General features: G+C 43.6%; 1 protein-coding gene across 1 annotated transcript in view; it reads right to left on the bottom strand.

Annotated features, from left to right (window-relative positions):
- The window catches only part of hdac5 (histone deacetylase 5), a 41,925-nt gene that overhangs the window by 6,944 nt on the left and 9,712 nt on the right, over window positions 1–25,269 (bottom strand). Inside the window, exons 2-27 of the mRNA XM_004572527.5 lie at window positions 24,403–24,498; window positions 22,536–22,783; window positions 22,313–22,457; window positions 22,107–22,212; window positions 18,505–18,638; window positions 16,038–16,169; window positions 15,781–15,890; window positions 13,404–13,520; window positions 12,140–12,251; window positions 11,906–12,016; window positions 11,618–11,811; window positions 11,394–11,512; window positions 9,830–10,025; window positions 6,810–6,921; window positions 5,449–5,582; window positions 5,147–5,267; window positions 4,536–4,585; window positions 4,352–4,459; window positions 4,209–4,264; window positions 4,033–4,120; window positions 1,952–2,071; window positions 1,443–1,540; window positions 1,169–1,287; window positions 835–968; window positions 300–381; window positions 27–207 (exon numbers count right to left, since the gene is read on the bottom strand). Of these exons, the coding sequence (XP_004572584.1) occupies window positions 27–207; window positions 300–381; window positions 835–968; window positions 1,169–1,287; window positions 1,443–1,540; window positions 1,952–2,071; window positions 4,033–4,120; window positions 4,209–4,264; window positions 4,352–4,459; window positions 4,536–4,585; window positions 5,147–5,267; window positions 5,449–5,582; window positions 6,810–6,921; window positions 9,830–10,025; window positions 11,394–11,512; window positions 11,618–11,811; window positions 11,906–12,016; window positions 12,140–12,251; window positions 13,404–13,520; window positions 15,781–15,890; window positions 16,038–16,169; window positions 18,505–18,638; window positions 22,107–22,212; window positions 22,313–22,457; window positions 22,536–22,783; window positions 24,403–24,498 (3,223 nt within the window). The remainder of the gene's footprint in view (window positions 1–26; window positions 208–299; window positions 382–834; window positions 969–1,168; window positions 1,288–1,442; window positions 1,541–1,951; window positions 2,072–4,032; window positions 4,121–4,208; window positions 4,265–4,351; window positions 4,460–4,535; window positions 4,586–5,146; window positions 5,268–5,448; window positions 5,583–6,809; window positions 6,922–9,829; window positions 10,026–11,393; window positions 11,513–11,617; window positions 11,812–11,905; window positions 12,017–12,139; window positions 12,252–13,403; window positions 13,521–15,780; window positions 15,891–16,037; window positions 16,170–18,504; window positions 18,639–22,106; window positions 22,213–22,312; window positions 22,458–22,535; window positions 22,784–24,402; window positions 24,499–25,269) is intronic.

The raw sequence follows: 25,269 nt of genomic DNA on the forward strand, positions 1-25,269 counted from the left end.
TAAAGCTTTCACTGTGCACTGCTGACCTGCTGGTTTCTGTGCTATCAGGAACAGAGCCTGGCTGCTCAACATCAACGCTCAGAGACGCCATGGCGCTGACCGTTTCCGCCTCATCCTTCTCTGACTGGCCTTGAGCCCCCAAGGGGCCGTCGAGTAGTGAGTGTCCACTGGTCTGAGACAAACTCTGGAGACAGGACCAGTGTTTACCTGCAGGGACACAGTGAGAGAAAGAAATACAATCAGGAAGTTGAGAAGATACGATCTCATGGGTTTCTGGCAGTTTAGCGAGCGTTTCTTACTCTGGATCTCTATTACTCTCTCCAGGGAGGCGTAGGCTTTTGGACAGGGCTGCTCCTGAGGCCACTGAAACACAGAGTCGCACTGACGGAGACAGAGAGAAGGGAAAACCAAAAAATAAGTGCTCAACACTTCAAGAAAGTCTGCTGACCAGTGAGGAGTGATGTTCTCATCACTGAATCACAGAACAGGCTAGCTAACATGCTTTATCTCTTTATTAGTTTATGAGTTAGTGGATACTCTGGCTTCCTCCCACAGTCCAAAGACATGCACTACATGGTGTGAATGTGGTTGTGTGTGTATCACAGTGTAATCGGCTTCATAGCTTTTGTCCCAGTAAGAAAGCTACGAAGCAGATTTTCCATCATTTGAGTGAATTTATTTGGACAAAGCAGTAATTGCAGTTTGCGCTCAGTCACCTCAAACCATCACAAAACCTTGTAAACACTGGTGTTGTTGTTCCATACTGTTGTGGCTAACACCTCCAGGTGGTAAAAGTCTAAGGTTAAGACATAAATATTAGACTCTGACTCTCACCGGGTCTCCCAGAAGCGCAGAGACGCAGGCCTCCGATGCGTCACAGATAGCGGTGAGGTCATGACCGCCCTCCAGCGCCATAACAACCCGCCCACCCGCCAGACCCATGAGCAGCTGCGTTAGCTGACCAAAACCTGCCAACACACAACCGTCACACGTGAGAAACACTGCATGTGAACCATAGTCACATAGACTCCTCAGAAGACGGCTCTGTACAGAGACAGCATGTTTCTATTCGTTTGTTGTCTTACTGTTGAAAAACAGTTGTGGTCAAAAAAGAAAAAAGAAGTTGAGCAAAAACCCCAAATTAAAACAAACTAAAGGCTGTACTCACATTTGGCAGAGACATTGTAGCCTCCCAGAGGAGACTGATGACCCTCCACTGCATCGAAGCCTGCTGACACCAGGACCACATCTGGACTGAACTGTTGAGCGATGGGCATCACCACAGTCCTACACACACACACACACACACACACACACACACACACACACACACACAACAACAACAGAATTTGATTCCACTTATGTTGCAAACCTGAATTAACACCATTCAAATGCATACAAACATCACGAAACGATGAAATCTCCACGTTGAAAAGTTTTACCTGAAAGCAGTGAGGTACTCCACATCACCCATTGGGGGATCTACTCCCCCGGTCCACGCTATGTTCACATTAAAACCAACACCTGCACCTGATCCCACCTGCAGACAGCAGGACAAACAGGGACAGAGCAACAATCATCATCACGTGTCTTTAGCCATTCTGTTTGTAAACTCTGCTGTCTTTGCATTTCTGTCAGTTTCACTTTGTGTCTTTGAGCCTCCAGCTGTCTGCCTGCCTGTTCACCATCAGTTAATCTCTCTCTGTATTCTTGTTGCTTTCTCAGTCATTGGCCTCCTGCATCCTGCAATCAGGTCTTTTCTCTCCTGTGACCATATTTGCCATTTAAACTCAAATAGCCACCGCTTCTCGTTGATTTGCCTCTTGTTCGTTCCTGTGCACTACATTATGCAAGTGGAGATCTTTTTGGCCAGTTTGGTCAGCCGAGGTTGAAACTTTTGGTTTGTCGAATCCTCACACCCACAGAATGACCGGTGGGATTGTGTGATTACCTCCTCTGGAGCGCCGCTGCCAGGAAAGAAGTTTCCGTCGTCGTAGCGATGGAGGGAAATGTAGAGGACGTTGGGGTCACTATAGAAGGCCTGCTGAGTGCCGTTGCCATGGTGAATGTCCTGCAGTGACATATCACAGCAGCGTCAGAGAGAAGGTTAGAGGGAACGTATGGTACAGACGCAGTGGACACACAGGGACGGGTTAGCCTTTCACTCAGATTCATTTCCCTTTTAGTTTAACTTTTTAAAACCTTTTAAAAAAATGTTTTCCCAAAACTCTCAGGGATCGTCAAGATGCTGTTCTGGTAAATGTGAGACATGGCTTTGTTTTCCTTTTGCTCTAACTGTTTTTCACTGGAGTCTTAAAGCGTTAGAAACGGCTTTATAACCATTTCCAGACAGATAGATGGAGAATACTTCAGCAGCTTTCTGAGAGTTAAAGCGGGATAAATAGAAATGACTGTGTGATAACATTGTGTGAGTGAAAGGACCGATGTAGAGGGTGTACTGACGCTATAACTGATGTCTTGATTCGGCAGGTCTGCTAGGAATCAGGTCTGGGTGTGGCTAGCAAAACTGAACTGTGATATCCTAATAAAATGTGGTGAATCACAAATAATTCATAATTTAACAAAGATACAATGAGTCCACTAGGCTACATACACAAAAGGTAGGTTTGGATAGCTTTTCTTTATCCTTTAACACATGAAATCATTATTCAAATAGTGCATTTTGTATTTACTCAAATTATCTTTGTCCAATCACGTCACTTCACCTGCAATAATGAACAGTCACATTTAACCCTGATCTTACCCCAGTAAGCCTAAATCCTGCTTCCAGCTGCATCATTAATACATTCATCTTTCAGTACATTGATAGATGAATGTATTAACATGAATCTGTTTCACCCAAACTGAAGAAGCATTCATCTGTTCAGGGGGGGAAGTTTGGAGTAAAAATGAAGTTATTATTACACTTTCTATTAAATATGAAATGCCTAAAAAATGTATGTAAATATAATGTTTTCTATAGTCATAGAGAAACTGTGTGTTCCTGTCTAGCTATCTTTGTGAGGACCGAAATCTGCATTCTACTATACTTGTGAAAACCAACAGTCACTTGTGAGGACACACACACACTGGTCCTCACACGTTTGAAGCCTTTTTGAGGCTCGAAATGTGGTTTTAGTGTCAGGGTTACAATTAGGTTATGGTTAGGCATTCATTTTTAATGGTTAGGGCATAGGTGTCAAACTCTGGCCCGCAGCCTAATTACATTTGGCCCGCGAAACCATACAAAATTACTATCAGAGCTGGCCTGCCAGTATTATACAGTGCATGTACTGCTAATACTACAATTCCCAGAATGCTCTGTTGGTGTTTTGGCGCGTCAGTCATGACAGGACCCATTAGCACCCTCTCCTCTGTTGACCATAGCCATAGCAACCATGCAAATACTGCCATGCTATCTATCCCAAAATGGCAAAAAGAAAGGCAGAAAACAGGAGCTTTCTGGACAGGTGGGAGAATATGATGAAAATCTGATAAATGATAAAATGATAAAATTTAATTCAGAAGGCTACAAATACATTTTTATTTAAGAAATGAATTCCACTGATGTGTTATTTAATTGGAATTTTGATTTTGCATGTGTGCAATTTTAAGTTATACATACGTTTATATAGTTATATATATTGTTCAGTATTAAGCTTTGCTTGTTCCATATTCAGATTTTCAGCAAAACTTGTTTGAGTCCATAAGAAAAGATTCCTTGCTATATTTGGAGGAAGATTTTTTTCAATGAATATTAATGTTAGCCCGCGACTTTGATCCAGTTTTGAATTTTGGCCCACTGTGTATTTGATTTTGACACCCCTGGGTTAGGGTAAGGGGCTAGGGAAACCATTATGTCAATGAAGGTCCTCACTAAGATAACTGAACGGGCTTAAGGCATTTTTGAGATGTGATTTTAGTGTCAGGGTTACAGTTAGGTTTAGGTTTAGGCTGACAGCATTATGTCAATTAGATGTCCCCACAAAAATATGAAAACATGACTGTGTGTGTGTGTGTCTGCCCTCTCACCCAGTCCACAATGAGGATCTTGCCCACTCCAAGTTTCTGCTGCAGCAGCTTGGCAGTAATGGCGACTGAATTGAAGAAACAAAAGCCCCTGTGCAAACACATTAAAAAAACATATTAGTCAAGCTGGAGATGTAGTGAGAGAAATGTAGTCAGAATTCTGTGACAGGTGTACTGACATAGCCGTGGACTCCTCAGCATGGTGCCCTGGAGGACGAACAACTGCGAAGCCATTCTAGAGAAACAAGCACAGAGTGAGGGGGACGCGCACGCAGCATGAGCTCACACTCATGGTTTGTGGTTGCCTCGGTGAAAGCCTTACTTTTAACTCCCCTGCAGCCACTCTGAAGGCCAGCTCGATGACCGAGCCCACCGCCATGCGCACTGCAGCCGATGAGTGCATCTCATTCCACACTGTGTCGCTGTCCACCTGCAGGGGGCAGCACACAGTTCAGACCAGGGCTAACACTAACACAGGCAGACCAGCTAGAAAGAGAGAATCTCACCCCTATTCCTCCACAGGGAAGAACAGCGTACATCTTCTGGCTAATCGGACCTGGAACGAAAATCAGCCAGAGTTGAGGTTACGGCACAGGAAGTGCTCGATACATTTATCACAAGTGGAAATAATAATAACAGGCAAACAGTAAAGTGGGTACGACACCCACACAGGCAACAGCCAAACACAGGATGGAAGGACCATAACTGGGTTGTCAGAACACACACTCAGTCATCACGACATCTCAATGTTATCAACCTTTATGTAATTACAAATGATGTTTCCTGGGTAAAGTATTCAGTTACAGTGGACACACTGCTGGGTCCTGAGCTTATTTACAGTAAGGATGCTGTGACATTCCTGTCTTATTTTCCTCTGTGGAGTTACTGTGAGGATAATTGATCTGGGTGTCTGATTGATGTATTGCTTTATTTCTAAAAATTAAACAGGAACATTTAAAGAAGCGATAAAACTCATGCTAACTCGTACAGCAAAAGTTAAGCCAGGGCTGCATTTTTCTCTATAATTTACTCTGTAATTTATAATTTACAGATTTACTTTAGTCAAGCTTCAGTGTATAGAAAGTGTAGACAGACAGTCAGACAGACAGACGGGTACCGAGCAGCTTCTTGTGGTCCAGTTTGTGCCGATTGAGCGGACTGGTTCCATACAGCAGGGTGTGGAACTCTGAATGGACGGACTGGATCTCATCCAGAGATGCTTTACGCCCACGAATCCTCTGCTCACACACAGACAGAGAGTAATGTTTGCATACAACAAAATCAACTTTGCAAGAAATGACAGATGTGCTGTACTTGCTTTTACACAGTGTATAAATCAATAAACTGAATTGAACAAATCATTGCAGGCTCTGCTGTCAGTGTGAAGGCCTTATCTGAAACTTAAGAATGTGTGTGTACCTCACAGCGGCCCAGCAGGCCTGTCTCCTGCAGTCTGGACCAGATGCTCTGAACTCTCCCAGCATGCTCTGGGTGGATGTGAGCGTTCCCACACACACACTGATGTTTCAGCATCAGACTGTCATATACGAGCCCTGGAGAGGGAGAGGAAAAAGATACACACAGATATTGCAATGAAATAAAAGCCTGTAGTTCAGTGGTATGGACACCGGGTCAACAGCAGCTGTAGTACCCAATGATCACCACAAGATGTCAGGAGCAACTACCAATTACATGTATTTGTGTGCAGCTGCATAAAGTCTGTTTTTATATTCGTAAACTGGAATTTAACACTGGTTGGTCTGTTACGGAGTGGAAAACAAAAGATCCACTTTAAGCATGAAATGAGTCACAGCAGCACAATAAGAACACAATCTATGAAGATTTAAGATTTCAAAATTTACAGCCACACGTTTACTCTGAAATAACTGTCAAAGAGAGACGGGTCACCTTAATCACCAGCTTTCATTATCAGGATTAACATGAGCATGCTCTCTGGAGCCTCTGTTTTCAAGCTTGCATTTTTACAAGGCCACATCTGTCAGATCTGCCCTCGTTTCATCCTGGTCAGACCCCATCTCAGGCTAAGCTCATGTTAAAGTGAACCCTTTTCTACATAAAAGAACTGGACTAGGAAAACAACAGCACAAAACTCATGGTTTGAGTCTTTATTTGGTACCAAAGACTTAAAAGCTAATTTAATACCAGAATAAATCTGTTTAATAACAGACGCAGTGTGAGATGAATAAGGATTACTTATGAACTATGATTCAAATCCAAGAATTCAAACTTGGAGCAGAACAGGTCATTACTGTGACGCTCCCTCTCTCTGGCTTTGAAAATGCCAAGAACGCAGCTTACGGTCTGAATAAACTTTATAAGTGTGCCAGCTGCACAGTGTGAGCTGAAGTAAATCTAGGTGAGGCGATTAAAACGTGAAGTGCTCAGACTCCTCTGTGTAACAGTTTAGTTTACAGTACTCATGCAAGGAAGTCTCATATGGCGCTGTTGTCCTGTGGATTCAGAGCATACAGTAAAGAACACCCTGACCTGACCTGCACGTTCTCGTCCCAGCACATCAATGCAACATCAAAACAGGAAGAGCTCTTACTGGAAAATAATCAAATATAAAACAAGGTACGAGTGATGGGCTCATGCGCTGTTCATCTGAACCGTCAACCGAGAGAGTCAGCTCCCTGTTGCTAGGCAACAAGTATGGAGGCCTCCAGTAGGCAGACTTGACACCATCACATTGTTAACCAATGGGAAACCAGATGTGCGCACGCACAACCACATAAGAAGCGCAAACACAGAAAACTGACCGGTAGTGAAGAGGTGTTTGATGGGATTAACGGCAGCTGCAGGAGAGGACTGCGCTCTACCCAGGGGTCTGTGGGGCAACGAGGACTGGAACACACCCAGCTGCTGCAAGGCCTGATGGGACAGGGATGGAGGGAGAGAAGAGATAGAAAGTAATGATTCGCTGCAGGAGGATGAATCAGAGATCAGCTCATTCACTGCAGCGATGGAGGATGTGTGTGTTTAAGAGGAGAGCACACTTAAAACCAGTCCTGTCTCTCTGTCTCTGCACACACACACGCACACACACACACACTGAAATCACTATTCAAAATATTGTATCATTCACAAAAATTGTGTTCCGTTTTCATGACATTTGGACTGACTGTCCTGAAATCTAACTGATCACCACCCCCTCATGGTATGTGTGTGAGATTTCAGGTTTGTGTAACCACTCCCCTCACACACACACACACACACACACACACACACACACACACACACACACACACACACACACACACTCTGTGGTGTCTATATATAGGGAGTGTTGCTGTGCTCCCTGCTGCGATCTGGGTGACTCATCACGCGTGGGTGGACACTAAAAGACACACACTCGAAGATATACAGACATACAGGACACACATACACACACAGCGGTGAGTCCAGTGGTTGAGTCATCAGCTGGTGATGTCACTGCGGCATCAACAAGTGTGTGTGTGTGTGTGTGTGTGTGTGTGTGTGTGTGTGTGTGTGTGTGTGTGTGTGTGTCTGTGCATCATTATCTTGAGGCTGGGTCAGCTTTAAAGGCTTTTGTCTTTCCTCCACTGTTCCCCAACGTGCCCCAAACATCCAACCTGATACTTGCAGTACTGAGCAACAACAGGTCCTGCAGCAGAGGACGTGAACCCCTGCAGAGCCCTGATCTCATCATGCAGTCTCTCAGGAAGCATCCTCCCTCTGATTTTGCATATTACTGTATACGCTGCATAAAAGCAGTGAAGTTGTTCATATTCAAATGCCATCTTGTTTTGTTTTGGTTAAGCATCTGATTTCTTCTTCTTCTGATGACTCATCAAGTACCGGTGCAAAAATAAATAAATAAAGCTGTTTCTCCACAATCACAGCATCCACTTTAACCCTCCTCTCAGTAAGTACCACCCACAGTGAACACGGGTCAGAGGTGTCATGGGGCTGGAGAGAGAAAGATGACTGAAAAACACAGTGAAATGTGCAGGTTAAATGCACTTAAACTCAATGACCGCTAGCACGCACGTCACACACGGACCTTTACGGTCGGGTCCAGAAGTATTTAGACAGCAGCACAATTTTCCTACAGAAATGTTGCCTCCGTACTAAATCAATGAAATGAAGCAATCAAGATGCGATTGAAGTGGAAACTTCAGCTTTAATTCAAGAGGCTGACCACAAATCTTGCATTAAGCATTTAGGAATTACAGCTATTTTTATACACACTCCCTCCACAGTAACAAGAGCAGTGTACCATAACTGAGTATATCAGAAACCTTTAAACATTCGGAAGCCAAACCAAAAACTGAGAGTTCTCCTTCTGTGGCTTCAGTGTTGTGTGCTCAGGTAAGCTGGTAACCACTGAAGACCTCTCCATGTTTTGCTTTAAGAGGTGCTTCTGTTGGACCATTGCAAGGCTGAACTGTGAAGCACTATCTTATCAGTTTTGCAGCATCTGATTGAAAGTACAGTTTGCACCTGCAGTCACATAATCAATAAAGAAGAGTGGTGACCTGAACTGAATGATTGTGACCATAAACTCATCGCAGAAGTGTTTACAAAAAAAACGTCGGCACTTCTTCAGAGCTGGTCAAGTCGCCCTCTGTTGGCCATTTGATAAAAGGCAGGCTTAAAGTATTTCTGTTGAGGCTTTACTTCTTAGATATGACAGGTACGTCCTTAATGCCGTCTCTACTATGTTGGAGAGGCGATCAGGTGTATGAATAATGATGCTTTCTTGTCCCTGTTCATGCTCTTATCATGTTTCACATTTGTAAGGCTGTTCTAATCTGGCTGTTTGTGCTCGTCACTGCAGCCACTCACTTTGAGGTTAAACTCTACTTACATTCACTAACTGTAGATTTAAATGTTCTCAACTTTACTCAATGTTATGTAGGGCTTTTGTTTACCAGGGAAACAACTCAACTGTGATTATCACCTTTATCTGCCATGTGTAGTCTCCGTGGTCTTTTGGTGTTGCTCAGCTCATCCTTCTGTTTTTGGCCAATTCAACTGTTGATACCAAATGTTGGCATCAGAGTCTGATTGTGGAACGACATATTTAGAATACCAGATGGCAGACTAAATAGGAAAGAATTCATGTAGTTAGCATCACTGATCCACTTTGAGCAAAGTGATCCTTACGTTCAGTCAGAGTCCTTGAACAGTGTTGTGCTCACACAGTTAGACGTCACCACCCTGCACACTGCCAAGTGGTCTGAGCATCACATTGTATAAGTTGGCTCTTCAAGAACGCTTAGCCTCGTCTAAGACGAGAAAAATATGCGTTTGGCAAATTTTGGAAAATTCAATGTGTGTTCTTTTTCCTGAAAGCAGATAAGACACGTTATGCAATGAGCTCAGCCCAAAAGGAATACTCTGAAGTGATACGTAAATGTACTGCAGCTCAGAATTGCTATGTGTGAAAACAGTTGCGCGTGGGTGAAAAACACCTGAAGCCACCTCAGCTTTAGACTGAAGTAAGAGGCCGACCATTAGCTGGGATGAGTCAGATCACTAACGCAAAGCAACCGCTGTAACAGAGCAAACGCAGCGAGATACAAAACAACAGGAAGGCGGTCAGTGATGCATTTGTGTGACTCATCCCTCTGTGGGATGACGCTGTGGAACCAACAAGTCCTGAGTTTTAAGACAGACCGTGGGCTTTGAAGGAGCTCCTGTTGGACACCTTGTCATTATCAGATGAGCCCAAGCTCACTAACTGACCACACCCATTTACATGAACCAAGCTGATTATCAATGATGCAAAGCTGCACTGTATTCACACACAAACCTGACTGTAACTCCCTCTCTCCTCTTCGTCGCCCTCCCTCAACTGAATGATATCTTCATCCTCTTCCTCTTCTTCCAGCTCACTCTCGGTGCTCTCCCCTTTGATATGCACGCTTCCACACTCCTCCTCACCCTTCACGTGCACGCCGAGACGCTCAGATGAAGGCGTGCTATCATCAGACCCCTCCTTCTGAAGCCTGATTGGATGAGAAGACAGAACAGAGGGAAAAGGTGTGTCCAGGAGCCAGATACACGTGCTCTTTACGAAAACTAGCTTCTGGGTCAGATTTACAAAGCAGGGCAACTGATCGACAACCTGCAACTGAACAACGCACCAACGAGAGTGTAAAGCTATGCGAACAGGCACAGCCGGTTCATTTCAATAATGATGTCGGCATGATCTACCAAGAGCAGCACAAATTAGCAGGCTGGACACAAGTAGGACCTGGTGAGAGAATGAGTCATCTATTGTTGCTGAAATCTGACAAACATAACAAGCTCATGTTTTACAGTGTTTCCTTCCAGGAAAAACAGCAATTCAGAAAAATGTTTTGATTCAAGAGCAAAACCAAAGGAAACTGAACAAGATCCGTTCGGGTCTTAAGACTGAGTCCAGGGCTGTTTCATTTGCACCTTACAAACCTGAACTCTGACAGCTGACTGATGGGATGATTAGGCAGTCAAATATCTACATCAATAATAGAAGCGACACACTTTATGTTGTTATGCAAGTCATAGAAAATTCCTAAAAGCTTAATTGTGATGATGAAGAGCTCTATAGCTCTCTGCAGTTTTCACTCCCAACGTTTGTACAGAAATCTGACTATAAACCAAAAACACTGCACACTGCACACTTGACTCTCTGTAACAGATCCATGACCTGCATGTGTTTAGCACCAAAGCACTTGGGTTCACAGTTTGAGCCACCCATTATAAGCTTGTTCCGCTAACAACCATCTCAGCTATGCCAGGAACACCAGTTAAGATAATGTGTAGAAATAATGGCAGGCAACCACAAACCTAAATCGTGTTGTGAGTCACTTAAATATTTCTCAAAACTCTGAGCTCAGAAGAGGAAACTGTGATGACTACGTCAGCCAACAAGATCAGTAAAAATGTAAAAATAGGAGCAGCCACACTCTTCATTTCTACAGATATATAATAATATATACATATATATATATTTATATTGTTATTAACCAGCCTAATAACAAAGCCTAAATAATAACAAACTGAATTCATGTTTTTATACTCATATTTGAGCTAACGGAGTGGACATCTCTGAGAACAGAACATTCACTTTTTATATTCAGGAATTGTATTTGTAATTCCAATTAAAAACAAATAACAGCTTTTCAGCTTCTTTGTAAAGCAACAAATTTGAAACATCACAGATAAAAACAATATTTCTATTTAGCATTAAACAGCCTCCACATACTGCTGGAGGAACCATTACTGAACGAGGATTTTGGCATTGGCATAAACCTCACATCAGGCTGGGGCTAATAATGTGTTAAGCACTGTGTGTCACACAGAGACACACAAACACAGAAATACTGGCACACCTGTGAAGGCCCACCCCTTCATCCTCCTCCTGCATGTCATTGGTCTCTGTAAGCTCCTCCTCTGTTTCCTCTGGGTGAGTGGGTGGTGGCCTAGGTAAATCTGTCCCCTTTGACAGCATCTACACACACACAAACACACAAAGATTATGTGAGAATCTGCACGTGTGCTCATCTGTGTGTGTGTGTGTGTGTGTGTGTGTGTGTGTGTGTGTAATTGTGTCTACCTTGTAATGCTTCTCCAGGAAGTGATGGTGCTGCTGTTGAACCACCAGTTGCTGCAGGGCCTGGGGGGACTGGGGCAAAGGTGCGCTCTGCGTACGAGCCAGCGGCCGGTGGCGAGGCAGCTTGTTGACGGCCCGCATGCCACCCGACACACCTCTCTCTGCCGTAACCAGCGGCGATTGGCTGTACATGGGCACTGGACAGGTCAAGGGTCACAGAAAAAGGTGATGAGTTAGGCGCTGTCGTGAATTTTTGTGTATGTGCTGTGTGCGCGATTGTGTTTGCACCACCTAGCATAGCAGTCTGTTGCCTAGCCTGCTCCAGCAGTAGTACGTGTTGCAGTAACGAGGAATGGGCTGAATGAGAGCTGGGGGGCGGAGTCTCCACATCATGTCCCACACCTGCAAAGAGATATTAAATCATAACTAAAGAATTCAATTTAAACCAACTACAGTCACGATGCACTTTTATGATTAGTGCACAATGACTCACTAAACTCTGATATGAGCAGCGGTCCAGCTCACCTGCTGGAAGGGAGGACGTGGAGAGAAACTTTCCTGTTAGAGCTCCACCCCCCCGCAGCGACTGGATGGCCTGACGCTCTGCCTCTTGCTGGGCAGACAGCTTCTGGGAGGGCTTTAGAGGGAGTATTACCATAGTTACCACACAGACACAAATTGACAGGCACCTCATATAATAGCGTGGCATTTTTTCAGCTGCTCAGCTTTTTGCTTAAATCCTCTCCTTGAACAGGAACTGTTTATTTAACACAGAACTCAGAACAACAAATCTATGAAGTGCTGGATTCCTTCTGATGGTACAGATTTCCTACAGTGGTGCAAACAGAGCTCGGAGCAAACGGAGCAACCAAAACTCATCATGAAAATGTATCCAAAGCCAAGACCAAAGAAGTCTCAACACCGTGTTTGGTTGTCTTAGCATATTTTACCTTTATGAAAATGCAGGAATAACTAGCTTTACACTGAAACACAAGAATAGGACTCTTTATTGTTTCCATGTATTCCATAAGAAGCAGCCTGTGGATATCTTTCCACTGGGTTCGTGTAGAAATGTGCAGACATAAAAATCCCACTGGAGAAAGAGCTTTTAACCAAATCATACATTTTAAGGATAGCACTCGCTTACACATGCAAGCTAGAAGTGATCTCTCACCAAAATGAACAGTCATGGAAATAAAACGGCCTCCTTTGGTTTACTTCTGTGTGGAAAACTACACACATATAGAAAAAGAAGAGCCACTGCTTCATGGATCACTTAGTGTAAGTGAGTAAGACTGACTGCTTTGTAACAAAAGTGCACGTCAGCTAGACGAAACTCCTGGGTTTAAAAAGCAAAGCAACAAGGAGGCGACTTCTACGCTCACCACAAGGAGGCCAGTTGGAAAGAAGTCACTGGCAAATGACTGATTGACACCCTCAGTAAGCCTTTTCCCAATTCATTCATACAGCTCCATTTAACAACAACAGCTGGCACAAGGTACTTTATATTGTTAAGTAAAGAACCTGCAGAGGTAAGCAACCCCAGCAATCACACCAATCCCACAACTGTCTATGACTGAGCATTTGGTGACAGTGGGAAGGAAGAACTTCCTTTTAACAGGAAGAAACCTCCACCAGAACCAAGCTCAGAAAAAACAGGATACGCAGATACTTATAGAACTACAGGTTACTGTGTAACAGTGTGTGTGGCGAGTCCATCAGTGTGGGGGTGTATAGTGTGTGTTTGTGTGTTCTTGTGTCGATGGGTACATGCACCGCAGTGACTCACCGTGATATGTGTGTTGGCAGGGAGACCCAGCGAGATATTCGGCAGGGAGGGTGAGGTGTAGAGACTCAGAGGACTCAATGTCCCATCAGCCCCCAGCGTCTGATGGAGAGACCTCAGCTGCAGAAAAACAAACACGCAAGCAGTTTTAGTGTCCTGCACAGGGAGAACTCAGTTTGTTAAATTTAGCACATACTGGGGCAAAATATAATTAACTGCTTCTTCTTCTTGTTATAGAAGAAGACCATTTCCTGGAAGTTTCTTGGAAGAGCACAAAAACAGGAAACTTCCATGGCATTTGTTCCACACTCGCTCAACTTAAATAAACAGAGGAGTCTTGTCAGCCTTGAAGGCCTTTAAGAATTACTCCATACAGCCTGCTTTAACATGCATTTGATACAGTTGTGCCCAGTATATTATCCATATTCAACACCACTCTTAGAAATATGCCTCTGGAATAAAATGAAAAAATGAAATCACACTGTCTTTGGCCATGCTTGTCTTTAATCTCTAACTAGAGCCCGACTGATATCTCAGTATCAGTGTTTATAATGCCCAACAAATGAAAACTCAAAAGGTAAAGAGACAGGAAACCATGTTATGAGCACTGATGTTGGATAGTTTGACCACCAGAGGGCGTTCTGCGTACCTGCTTGTAGCCAAACACAACAACCAGTTAATTCAAGTGGCAATGAGTGTAAATGAGTAATCCGAAACATGATTATTTAACTGCTTTGTCATATTATCTTCATAAAGACCTACAACGAAAACATAAAAAATGTCAGGGGAATCATGTCATGTGTCTTTAAAGTCATATACTGAAATAACCAATCAAAACCAACCAACTCTGCTGAGGCTACAACTAGGATGATCTGATACCCTCATGTTGGTGTTGTTCCCAGACCATCATGAAAATGTTGTTCCAGGTTCAACATTGCAAGTGACCAATCACATTGTTGTGACGTTATTCTTTTGCGCGCCAAGCCATTCGTGCATTTATGAAATTCCAATGTTGCAAGGACAATATCAATTCTGCTTACTGTTTATTAAAGGGTTACGGTTAGGGTCAGGGTCCGTTGATCGGCAGACAGAGGCGGTTTCACGCAGCTTAGGTACAGTTTTTTGTTTTACGCCGGTTTTTCCTGAAGTCGCAAAAGTATGACGTCACAACATTCTGATTGGTCACTTGCAATGTTGATCCTGGAACAACATTTAGTATGATGATCTGGGAACAACACCAACACGAGGATATCAGATCAACCCTACAACTACGGTTTGTCTGTTAGGTGAACTCTGGATATCATCTTAGTATAGTTCCTTTCTTATCAACAAAACAGCAAAACTTATTGCAGATATGGCACATCTGGTGGTGTACCACAGGGTTCCATTATGGGACCTATGTAATTTGCATCACACACTCTACATTCCTAAAAATAAGGGCACAGGAAAAGTGTATTATTCCACTGAAACCCTTTAACACTAATCACTGTACCTCATTCATGAGTAGTAAAGGCTACATACTTCAAATTCTTCTTGATTTTATTCTCCAGTATCGAGAATCAATACTCTGTCAAATAAAAAAAGAAATTATGTTAAATTATAATTTTACATTTAGATTTGTAGGTTTTGCTTTATTTTCTCCAAAAATAATTGTAGACATTACAGAAGTTTGATCTTGTAGGGGTGGTGCAGATGCCTCACAGCAAAACGATTCTGGGTTTTCTGTGGCCTTTTTTAAATGTCTCTTTTTATTCTGTTATACTATTGTGAAACTGTAATTAGAGGTTCAAGATTTGTTTCTGTAAGCACAAACCACAAGGGTACAAATAAAATCCCCCCTCCAGGGTGCAGGGAGTACTTTAGAGTTTCCCTCCAGTGACTAGCTCTGAACCACTAAAGGTACAGTTAGATATTTATAACTTAGTATTTTTGCAGCCCTATTTCTGCGTCAAAGTGAGCAATTTTATCTTTGACATTTGACAAACAATAAAAATTCGAGAATGTTTTCTTTTCCAAGATTGCAGTGCTAAAATGGTTTATACTTTGGCTGTGACCCAAACAGCATCAAAGTATGCACAGCAAACACAACGTACAGAACAGAAAGCACAACTACACGCAGAAACACTCTGCAGATACAGCAAAGAAGACAACACAGGGGCAAAGCCAGAGTTCCTGCAGAAGTTCAAGGTGATTAAATGCTGCCTTTTGCTGCTCAATCATCACTTTCACACAGCTGCTTACATGTCGCCTGTTACAGTTTCCCCCATATCGTCATTTTTGATTCAGTGCTCCACACTGAACTGCAGGGGGCAAACTCGAGCTTCGTGTCGAGTTTGAAGAACTGAAAATGAAGCCAGCCTGTGTGTGTGTGCACGTGTACCTCAGTCTGTATGTTGGGGACTGATCCAGTATTGCCGTTGGCAATAGCTGTATTGGAACTGTTGGGACTGCTGGGACCTGACCCCGGAGCACTGTTACAGAGAGAGGAAACTGGTGGAGAGACACAGACACAGGAATAAATGAGCAGCAAATTCATTTTAAATTTCTGATTAAAGCAGCTATTCACACTAAACACTCTGCACCTGAGAGCTTATTTGCACTTCTTCTCAGAATGAAAACGTAAGCGTCTCTGCTCACCTGATATCTCTATGGCTCTCTTCTTGAAGGTGCTGATGACAGTTCCGTCCTTCCTGCGGAGGAGAGGGGAGCTCCGCCTCTCTGCCACCTTTTGCTTCAAGCGTGAACGCACCTTCAGGTTAGGCTCAGAGACTGGACGAGTAAAGAGAGAGGGGAGATAAAACTGTTCAGCGCAGAGACATCAGTGTAACGCAGACCATTTCCTGTAAATACTAAGCTGTGCTCGGAACGCAGGTGAAAGAAGAACAGTTATTTTGTCGGCTGCTGATCTGTCTTGTTTCTTTTTCATTATAGGTCACTGGTAACATGCAGTGGTTTGTTTTGGCAGAGGGCTTCAGTGATATTTTAAGTCACCTGGTGACTTGCCAACAAGATTCTATCAGGGCAGACTGAGAAGTCTGCTAATCCTACATTACAATTTGGCTGGGTCGTTTGCTAAACGAGCAGCCACAGTGGAGTTTAAGCTATTTTTGGTGTATGGGTCAAGGTGAGGATAATAAACAGTAGAAGGGAAAACATGAAGTTTTCAGTGGCATAAACAGTATCTGGATCCAGAGGGATGACATGTCACTGCTTACCCGGTGGCATCAGGGCAGCCAATGACAGCTCGGCCTGGCATTTGTTATGCTAAAAACCATTTGTCATTATTGTGAGCCAGGCAGCAGAACCTGCACACAGTATCCCGGGACACACTGGAGTATATTTACAAAGAGTGAGTTTAATCTGGTCTATGTGATTTACACAAGTGCCACTGAAGAGCACCCGTGTCATGCACATCTACAAAGTGTTCCTGCCTCTATATTTGGATGACTGGCTAAAAGGAAGAACCCTTTAGAGCTGAAAACATCACGGCATGGATGCTTCTATCTGCAATTGTAGCCAATTTTCCATCTAGCACAAATTTGAACCTCTTAAAATCTGGCAGGTTGCTGGGAGGTTAGGGTACGTGCACATCTACATGGCATAACTGAAACAGAAACCCTGTAAGAGACAAACTGTGAAGCCATGATGCATGAAAGAGTGCATGTGGCTAAAATACAACCTCGTGCTAACCTTACACCGAAACTGCTTCACCCTGGTGTTGGCTATGATACAGACTATGATTATAATTCAGTGTAGGAGCATCAGAAGCTGGGTTTATGGACATGTATATGATCATATCACACACACACACACACACACACACACGCACACACATATATATATATATATATCCATCACATTTTAGCTTTACTATATAAAGTAAAGCTAAAATACCTCAGACCTATGTGCTGTGCACGAGTGACAACTACAGTCTTTGCGGGTGGTGCAGATGCAGTACGGAGGTCCTGCCACACATCCATGTGAGCTTCACGTAGCCCAGCTGCTGCGCTCTTGTCTGTCTTGGAGTGTTGTGGGCGACCTTTGTACGCTGAGCATTTAAACAATTTAACTACAGAGGCAAACATGTTATCCGGTAACTGCTACTTCAGCTGAGACCACAACAGTCAAAAGAAAATGATGTTTCCATCTGCAGCCATTTATATTTGGCGGCATCTATTTGAGAACCTCCACTTTCCATGTGCACACATGAAAAGCCTTAGGCGGGGAGAGCAACAACAAGATCCCACCACAGGACAAATGACGACAGATAGGACAATTCAGAAATAGCATGAAAGAAAGAGCTGGGGTGGAGGTGGGCTGCAAACTCCCTTCCAGATGTCCAGCATCTGTGTGCAGGCTCAAGCAGCTTAAACACAGCTCCCTGTGTAAGAGTTAGCAACTGTAAATCGTCAGCTGACGTGGGGACCAGCTGATGTGCTCTGACTGTGACCGAGCTTCAGTTTGTGGGCTTGTCGCTCATCGCTTTATGGCGGACGGCCGGTCCCTGTTAGACACAGACTCGGACTGTGCAGATGACTGTGTCATTGTTTGACGCCCCTTCATAAGTAAAATGAGGTTTTCTTCACCTCCATGGATGCTGCTGAGTAAAATGAACCTGAGACGTGCCCACAGTTGCTTTGCATGTAGCATATCACAGCTACATTGTTACGTGTGTTTTAAACTTTCTCCATCAGCGAGTCCACTAGGGTCCATTTGGGTCGAACAGTGAGCGAAATTTACTTTACTCACTCCGTCTTCCACAGAGACTTTGATTACACCGACTACTCATGCACCCAGGCAGCAGACTGCAAAGTATAACAGGAACAACTGCTCGGCCATCGGGACTCCACCTGTTGTCATGTGTGGATCCACCTAAACACCTTTAATATATATGAGATGTGTCTGGTAGGTTGGAATTGTCCGTTGCATTGGGGAGTATCTACACACTTTTGTTCCAGGTCCAGGTAAGGCAGTCTGCAACACTTATTTCACAAGTAAATAATTATATGACAATACTGCACCACCTTTGCATACCTTATGAATTGTGTACGTGCAAACACACACACACACACACACACACACACACACACACACACACTCGTACCCGTCTTGCGGAGTGGGAAGTCGTCTTTGCCCTCATAGTTCCCCAGGAGAGGGGGCAGTTTATAGGAAGGAGGAGTCCCCGGTGTGTTGCTCTGCGGAGGCGAGCTCTGCTCCAGGGAGGTGTGCTGGGCTCCCCTGCAGACACAAACACCCAAACAGACGGCAGATTAGCTGCCTGGGAAAACCCTTTTATCGTACCATGAGACCAAGCGCTGAATGTCATTTTCTGCCCAGGTTCTCGAGGGACGTGTACGTCATTTAGTCATTTCCTACACTTCCTAGAATGCTGCGTTATTTCCTTTGATTGTCAGTGTGGAAACATTCTCTCTGTGCTTCTTCCTTTAATTTCCTCCTGTGTTATAGCTGCTGCAGAACGGGTCTGAGTAAAAGCTTATGACACTCAAACCTGACCTTTTCTGTTGTTGTTGTAGATCAGTGAACATTGCCGGTTGCTTCTGGCCCTGCTGATTCTAACAGGACGTGGCATCGTGTTGTCTGCGGCCCTTTTCAGACTGGGAACTCATTACGTTCATGGGAAGTGACAGCTTTTTGTCATTCAGGCGTAGGTGTCTGGTATGTTAGCGTGTGTTATGGAGATGTGTCTGAGGTGTTGGAGCAATATTTTTTAACATGATTCAGGTGATTATCCACACATCAGACTGAAAAAAACATACATCACAGAACGATGGGTTTGTGGCTGTTATTAATAGTAGAAAACGAAAAAGAGCTCAGCTCACTGAAAACACAACGCGAGCAGCTTTGGGATCGACGTTTTCTATAGGAGGATCAAAACTGGACAATCTTTGGTCCGTTCTGCTGTAGGAAAACTGAACATGTGATGCTTCTGTTAGAACAGGCCATAATGAAACTTTAATACAGGGGTCCCCAATCCCAGTCCACGAGGGCCGGTGTCCCTGCAGGTTTTAGCTCTCACCCTGGGTCAACACACCTGAATCACATGATTAGTTCATTACCAGGCCTCTGGAGAACCTCAAGACATGCTGAGAAGGTAATTTATCCATTTAAATCAGCTGTGGTGGATCAAAGACACACCTAAAACCTACAGGGACACCGGCCCTCGTGGACTGGGATTGGGTCCACGCTTTAATAGCTGTCATAGACAGCGCCTCATTAAGATAACACAACCAAACTTTATTTTGAAGCACTCGAAACTGCTGGAGTTTTAATACAGGCGGGAACTTTTATTTAGATAAACAGCACTAAAACACTCGAGAGGCCAGTTCAACAAAGTGGGAAACATTTACTAAAATAAAAAGGGGGAAAGTACATGACTCACTTCCCACCCAAATTCAAAAATGCTCCTGCTAGTCTACATAAGAGTCCCGTCAACTAGGGCTGGGTTTAAAAATTGATTTTCCAGATTCAAATCGACTTTAGCTTCAATAAAATAAAGTAAATCCTGAAATATTTTTAAATAAAAATGCATTTTGCCAGAAATGCCAGAATCTCAGGTTGAAGCTCACAAAACTACTTCAACAACCGCTAAACAGCTACAACAACAAATGAGAGCAGGTACACGGATTCCACACAAAGATGTAAATACAAAGCGCGGATCGTTCACCCGACGGCACGTACACGGACACGCCGCCGGGCCTGAGAGCCGACAGCTCACAGATTCTGATGCTGCAGGTTTTGTCGCTCTCGCTGAACCAGCAGCAAAAGATCCAAATTTTGCTTCACGTTTGATAAACATCGTCATGGATTCCCTCTTACTTTTGCTCTTTTGCTTCCACCACGATAAAATCATACTTCCTCTCTCTCTCAGTGTACTTCAAGAACGGTTTCCCATCTCAAATCTCTGTTTTCTGCATTATTAGCTTGCTTATTACCGTTTTGTACAGCGCTGTACACAAATGACCTCCGATAAGAAAGCCTGATTTCTGCTGTTCAACACCGAAGAAATGTCAATGTTTTAAAATGATGCCAAATTCCAAATTGCTTTGCTGTGTCTCTAATGAAACCTCTAACTTTGCTCTGCTTCACGTCAGCAGCATCAGATAATGCTCATATGTCGATTTATGGTTTTCTTCAGTTTTCGATCTAATGCAGAATATTTTTTAGGTCATCTGCTATAAAAAGCCAGGCCAGGAAAATCTGCTTCATGTTTTTTCTGTTTTATCCTCAGTTACTTTGACACAAAGGCATCTGCTGTGATGTTTACACCTCTGATGAAATCTCACAAGTGTCAATACTGATAAATGATCAGAAATATAATACAGTGGAACCCCGACTTACGAATACCCCCTTTAACAAAAAATTCAAGTTACGGAGGGACTTAACGGCAATATTTCTGCCCGTGTTACGGCAAAATGCCCACGTAACGAAATCCGCTGGCTCTGATTGGCTGAGCCCAGAATGCCTTCTGAATCATGTGACAACCCCCTTGGCTTTGGTACTTGCACTTCGCTGTTCCACTTAAACGACGTATTGTTGTTGCAGTTAGCAATTAGCCTGTAGCCTATCGTTCACTGAAAAGGCGCGATGGGTGCTTCGACTTACGAAGACCCTCGGGAACGAATTAGTTTCGTCAGTCGGGGTTCCACTGTATTTCTGACTGTCAGTCAAAATTGATTCAAATCAAATCGATTAGAAATGGAAATCGATGCCCAGCATGACCCTCAACGTCTCTCTGTTGCATTCAGGATCCAGTCTGAATGTTTCCTCCTCCAGAGCATCACACGCTCCCTTGCATGGTGTCCTAAATGCGTCATCTTCACCCTTGAGCTTGCTCACTCAGCTCTAACAGTGTTACATTATTGTTGGAACCATGAGTCCGGCCTGTGGACGGCTGCACCTGCACCGGTGAGCTCTGCTGTTAAAGTCAGCTGAAGACAGAGCAGTGTCCTCGGATGTTCGAGTAACGTGTTTCTTCTTTGCTGTGTACGTTGCTGTCTTTGTAACTTCTCTTTAACTAATGTCCGCGTTCTTTAATTATCCGAGCAGTATTTTTGCATTCTCAAGTTTTTCCTCAGGTTTCTTTCTCACTGTTTGCATTATTCACAGCGTTTTCCATAAAACACTTGGTGACTCGTGTCTGGAAAAGTGCCACATAGATAAACATTGCTTACTATTGCTATTGCTGAGCCATAGCACAGAGGATTTGCATGTGCATCACTGCACCATGCACATGCCGCGGTGTCACAGTGATTATGTTACTATCCAGTGACCTAAGACATGACTCTAGTACATTAACTGCATACTGTCAATTTAATGAGATAGAGCTGCTCACCAAATTGCATCATTTTCCCTCAAATACTACATATAACCATGGTAACGAGGTATAACTGTGTAAAACCAAAGCCATGTGTGTTTTAATGCTTATTTCTCTACATAAAGACAAACTAAACACAACTTCATGATATCGCGGGTAAAACAGCACCCTCACACTCTCCTCAGCTTGGAAAGTGAAGAGTGCTTCATCGATATCTCTCAGGTCCGGCTTTGTTTTATTTCTGTTTTGTTTTCATAGCGAAGTGTGTTAAGTGCATGTTATATTAGTTCTGGTGCAGAAGATCAAACCATCAGTGGGAAACACTTTCCCATTTCTACACACACACACTCTGAAACAGTTTTGGTCCTCACCAGCACTTTGGGGAGAAGGAATGGTTTAGTCCGCCACAACCAGGCTCCTTCTTACTGAGAAGGAACTCCTGCAGCTTCAGCTTCACCTCTGTGCTGGCAATGGCACCTTCCAAAACACACACACACAAACACACAAAGCAATCAGGCCACTTCTCTGTCTGTATGCAAACAGCCTGTGGTCTGCGAGTAGCATCAGGATGACCTACTCTCTTTGCCTTTCTCCTTGTTCCTCAGCAGCAGCAGTTGCTGCTCCAGCCGTTGTTTCTCCTGCTCTTCGTGTCTTTGCTGCTCCAGCTTCCTCTTCTGCTCCAGCTCCTGCTGTCGTTTGGCTGCCAGCAGCTCCTGTTGTTGCTACACACAAATACACACAGGTTATTGAATGGTTCCTGGAATAAGGCAGCGGGAAAGAGAGCTGGTGCTTCAGCTCACCTTTAAGTGTTCCTGCAGCTGGACTTCGTGTTGTCTTGTTAGCACTTCGTGTTTTTTCTGAAATTCTGCAAACAGCAGCTGTTTCTGCAGCTCCTGCTGCTGCTTGAGGAGAATGAGTTCCTGCTGGAGCTGCTGCTCTCTCATGGCTGTGTCCACCACTGCCCCCCCGGACACAGACCCTACCCTGGGCTCAGTTCGCAGGTCCACCGGGCCTCCTCCTCCTCCCGGGCTTTCTCCAGGACTCCCACCTGGAAATGTCAAAAACAACATGGCATCAACTTTAGCCAAGTGCACAGCTGAGCTTCTGATTCTGTATATCTGCAGTCTGATTTGAATTACTGCATTTTTTCCATTTCCTAATTATTAATTTTTTTATTTCCTTCCAGCAAAACTGTGTGAAGAACAGTACAGCAGCCATCACACTGGACACTATTTAAAAGCTAAAATCTGAGACCTTTTATTTATTTTATGAAAAATATTATATTCTGGCAGCAGCAACAAACAAGAGAAACTAAAGGCTGCAAAGGTAAGTGTTAATAAAATGAGCTGGAACAACATTTTGCATCTAATATTGGTTTATTGGCAACACGTCAGTAACAGGATTGGGTCTTTGGAAAAATTCCTCAATGTATAATTGTGATGACTTTGAATATCTTATCATCTAAAGCAGTAGTATCAAAAGATTATGAAAATCTGAGAAATCTCTGTGCAAAGAGGATAAGGCCAAAAACCAGTCTTGGACGACCCTGATCTTCAGGTTCTCAGCACACAGTGCACCGTCCCATCCACAAACTTAGGTTAAAGCTCTTATGTGCAAAGAAGAAGAAGAAGCACTATGTGAACATGATCGCTAAACACCACCGTCTTCTCATTTAAAATGGACTGAGGTAAACCTTTCTGTCTTCAGATGATTAGAAATTTGAAATTCTTTTTGGCAAAAACAGAAGCTCAGTCCTCCAAACTAAAGATCATCAGTATCAGTGCTCACTTGGTATGAAGGTATGAAGCTTGCACATCTGTAAATCATCAGTGCTGAAAACTATACACAGGTTCAAGAGAAATGTGTGCTCCCATCCAGTTGATGTTTTTTTAGGAAAAGCCTTACATATTTCAGCAAGGCAATGCTAAACTGTACCCTGCATCTATTACAGCAGCATGGGCGCATCGTGGAACAGTTGCTTCATTAAACTGAAAACTATAAGAAAGTAGAACCAGGACTCATGAGCTGCTCAAATCTATCAGGCAGGAATGGCACAACATTTCTCCCTCTGAAGTCCAGCAACTGGTCTCACAGATGCTTACAACCTGCTAAAATAAGAAGGGATGCTTTGGAGAAGGTTTTATCCAATCAGGCCTGTGCTTGAAATGTAAAGGCTAAGCACAGTCCTGATTGGCTGCCTCATTCCTGCACACTTTTTGTGGTCCGTGTTGAAAATGACCTCTGTAAAAACTTTGAATATGAGTCTAGGTTAAGCCCAGTTTTGGTTATTCTGATATTACTAAAGAAGGGTTTTACACTTTACACTGGCTCATGAATGGCACGTTGTAGTCAGACCCCTCGCTCATCACAAACACCCACAAACACCAGCTCTGATTTGAAAGTTTCGTACCAGGAAACAAACCGGTGGGTGACATCACGATAACTACATGATTCTTGCACACTGTCCATGATACATATGACATACATAGCCATAGGTATGTATATCATTCGCTGGGGTGAGGAACGTTAGGCACGCTGTGAGCGTCAAATTTGAAGCATCAGACACTTCACTTCCCACATTCTGGTTATTTTTTAAAATTTGTACCACCACACACACACAGACACACACCTCCCACTTCAAGGACTCTTAGAGGACTCCCTACTCACCACCTTCTCCACCACTTCCTCCTCCTCCTCTCTGCTCGCTTGCTGTTCCTACTGGGCTCTGCATGCCTGATGGGAGGCTGCTCTTCACCTCCACTACTGCAGGAAAGAGAGCGAGAATAGAGAAATGAGTGATTGATTAGTGTGGAAAATGTCAGGGACACAGCAGATTATTGCATCACTCATCGCATACACACCCACATAGAGACAGCTTCCATGTCATTCAGATGGGCTGTGATAGTGTTGTAAGAAAAGTGAGGGGGACAGTCCTGCTGCCTAAAAATATTCACAAGCAGCAGTGGGTAGCACTGAGCTCCAGCGCTGAAGTCAGCCTTTATTCAGCATGGCTACACTAAAGGACACTGCAGCAACATGCTAACATGTGCTTTACATACTAATAGTGACAGATTATTACAGTAGTACGAGTAGCAAGCAAAGAAAAAGGAACAAAGAAAAAGTGTCTTGTAACACTCGTTTCTGTAACACTTGTTCTTAATTGAAATGCCAGATTCATATTGATTTCCTGCTTCAGACAAAGCCTAGCTAAGCCCAGCAGCTGACTTTTTTTAAGTGTGTCAACAGGCTATGACCTCTGATTAATAATTACGAGCTGTGATACTGATTAATTGGTGAGCTTCCTTAATATAACCTACAAACAAAACCTGCTTTTGGACACTGGCTACTCTCTTAAAGACTTTTTCACAATAACTTATAAGATCGGCTTCATTTTAACAGAAATGAAGCATCATTTGTGTACGTACAGAAATGCACTCAGTTTAAGCTGACTGTCGTCACTCGCTCGCTGCATTTGTTGCAATGTACTCTTCTTCTTTTTTTTCACAAGTACATTTAAGCTACAAGCCTCAGCAG

The sequence above is a fragment of the Maylandia zebra genome, linkage group LG4, assembly GCF_041146795.1.
Source record: "Maylandia zebra isolate NMK-2024a linkage group LG4, Mzebra_GT3a, whole genome shotgun sequence".
NCBI lineage: Eukaryota > Metazoa > Chordata > Actinopteri > Cichliformes > Cichlidae > Maylandia > Maylandia zebra.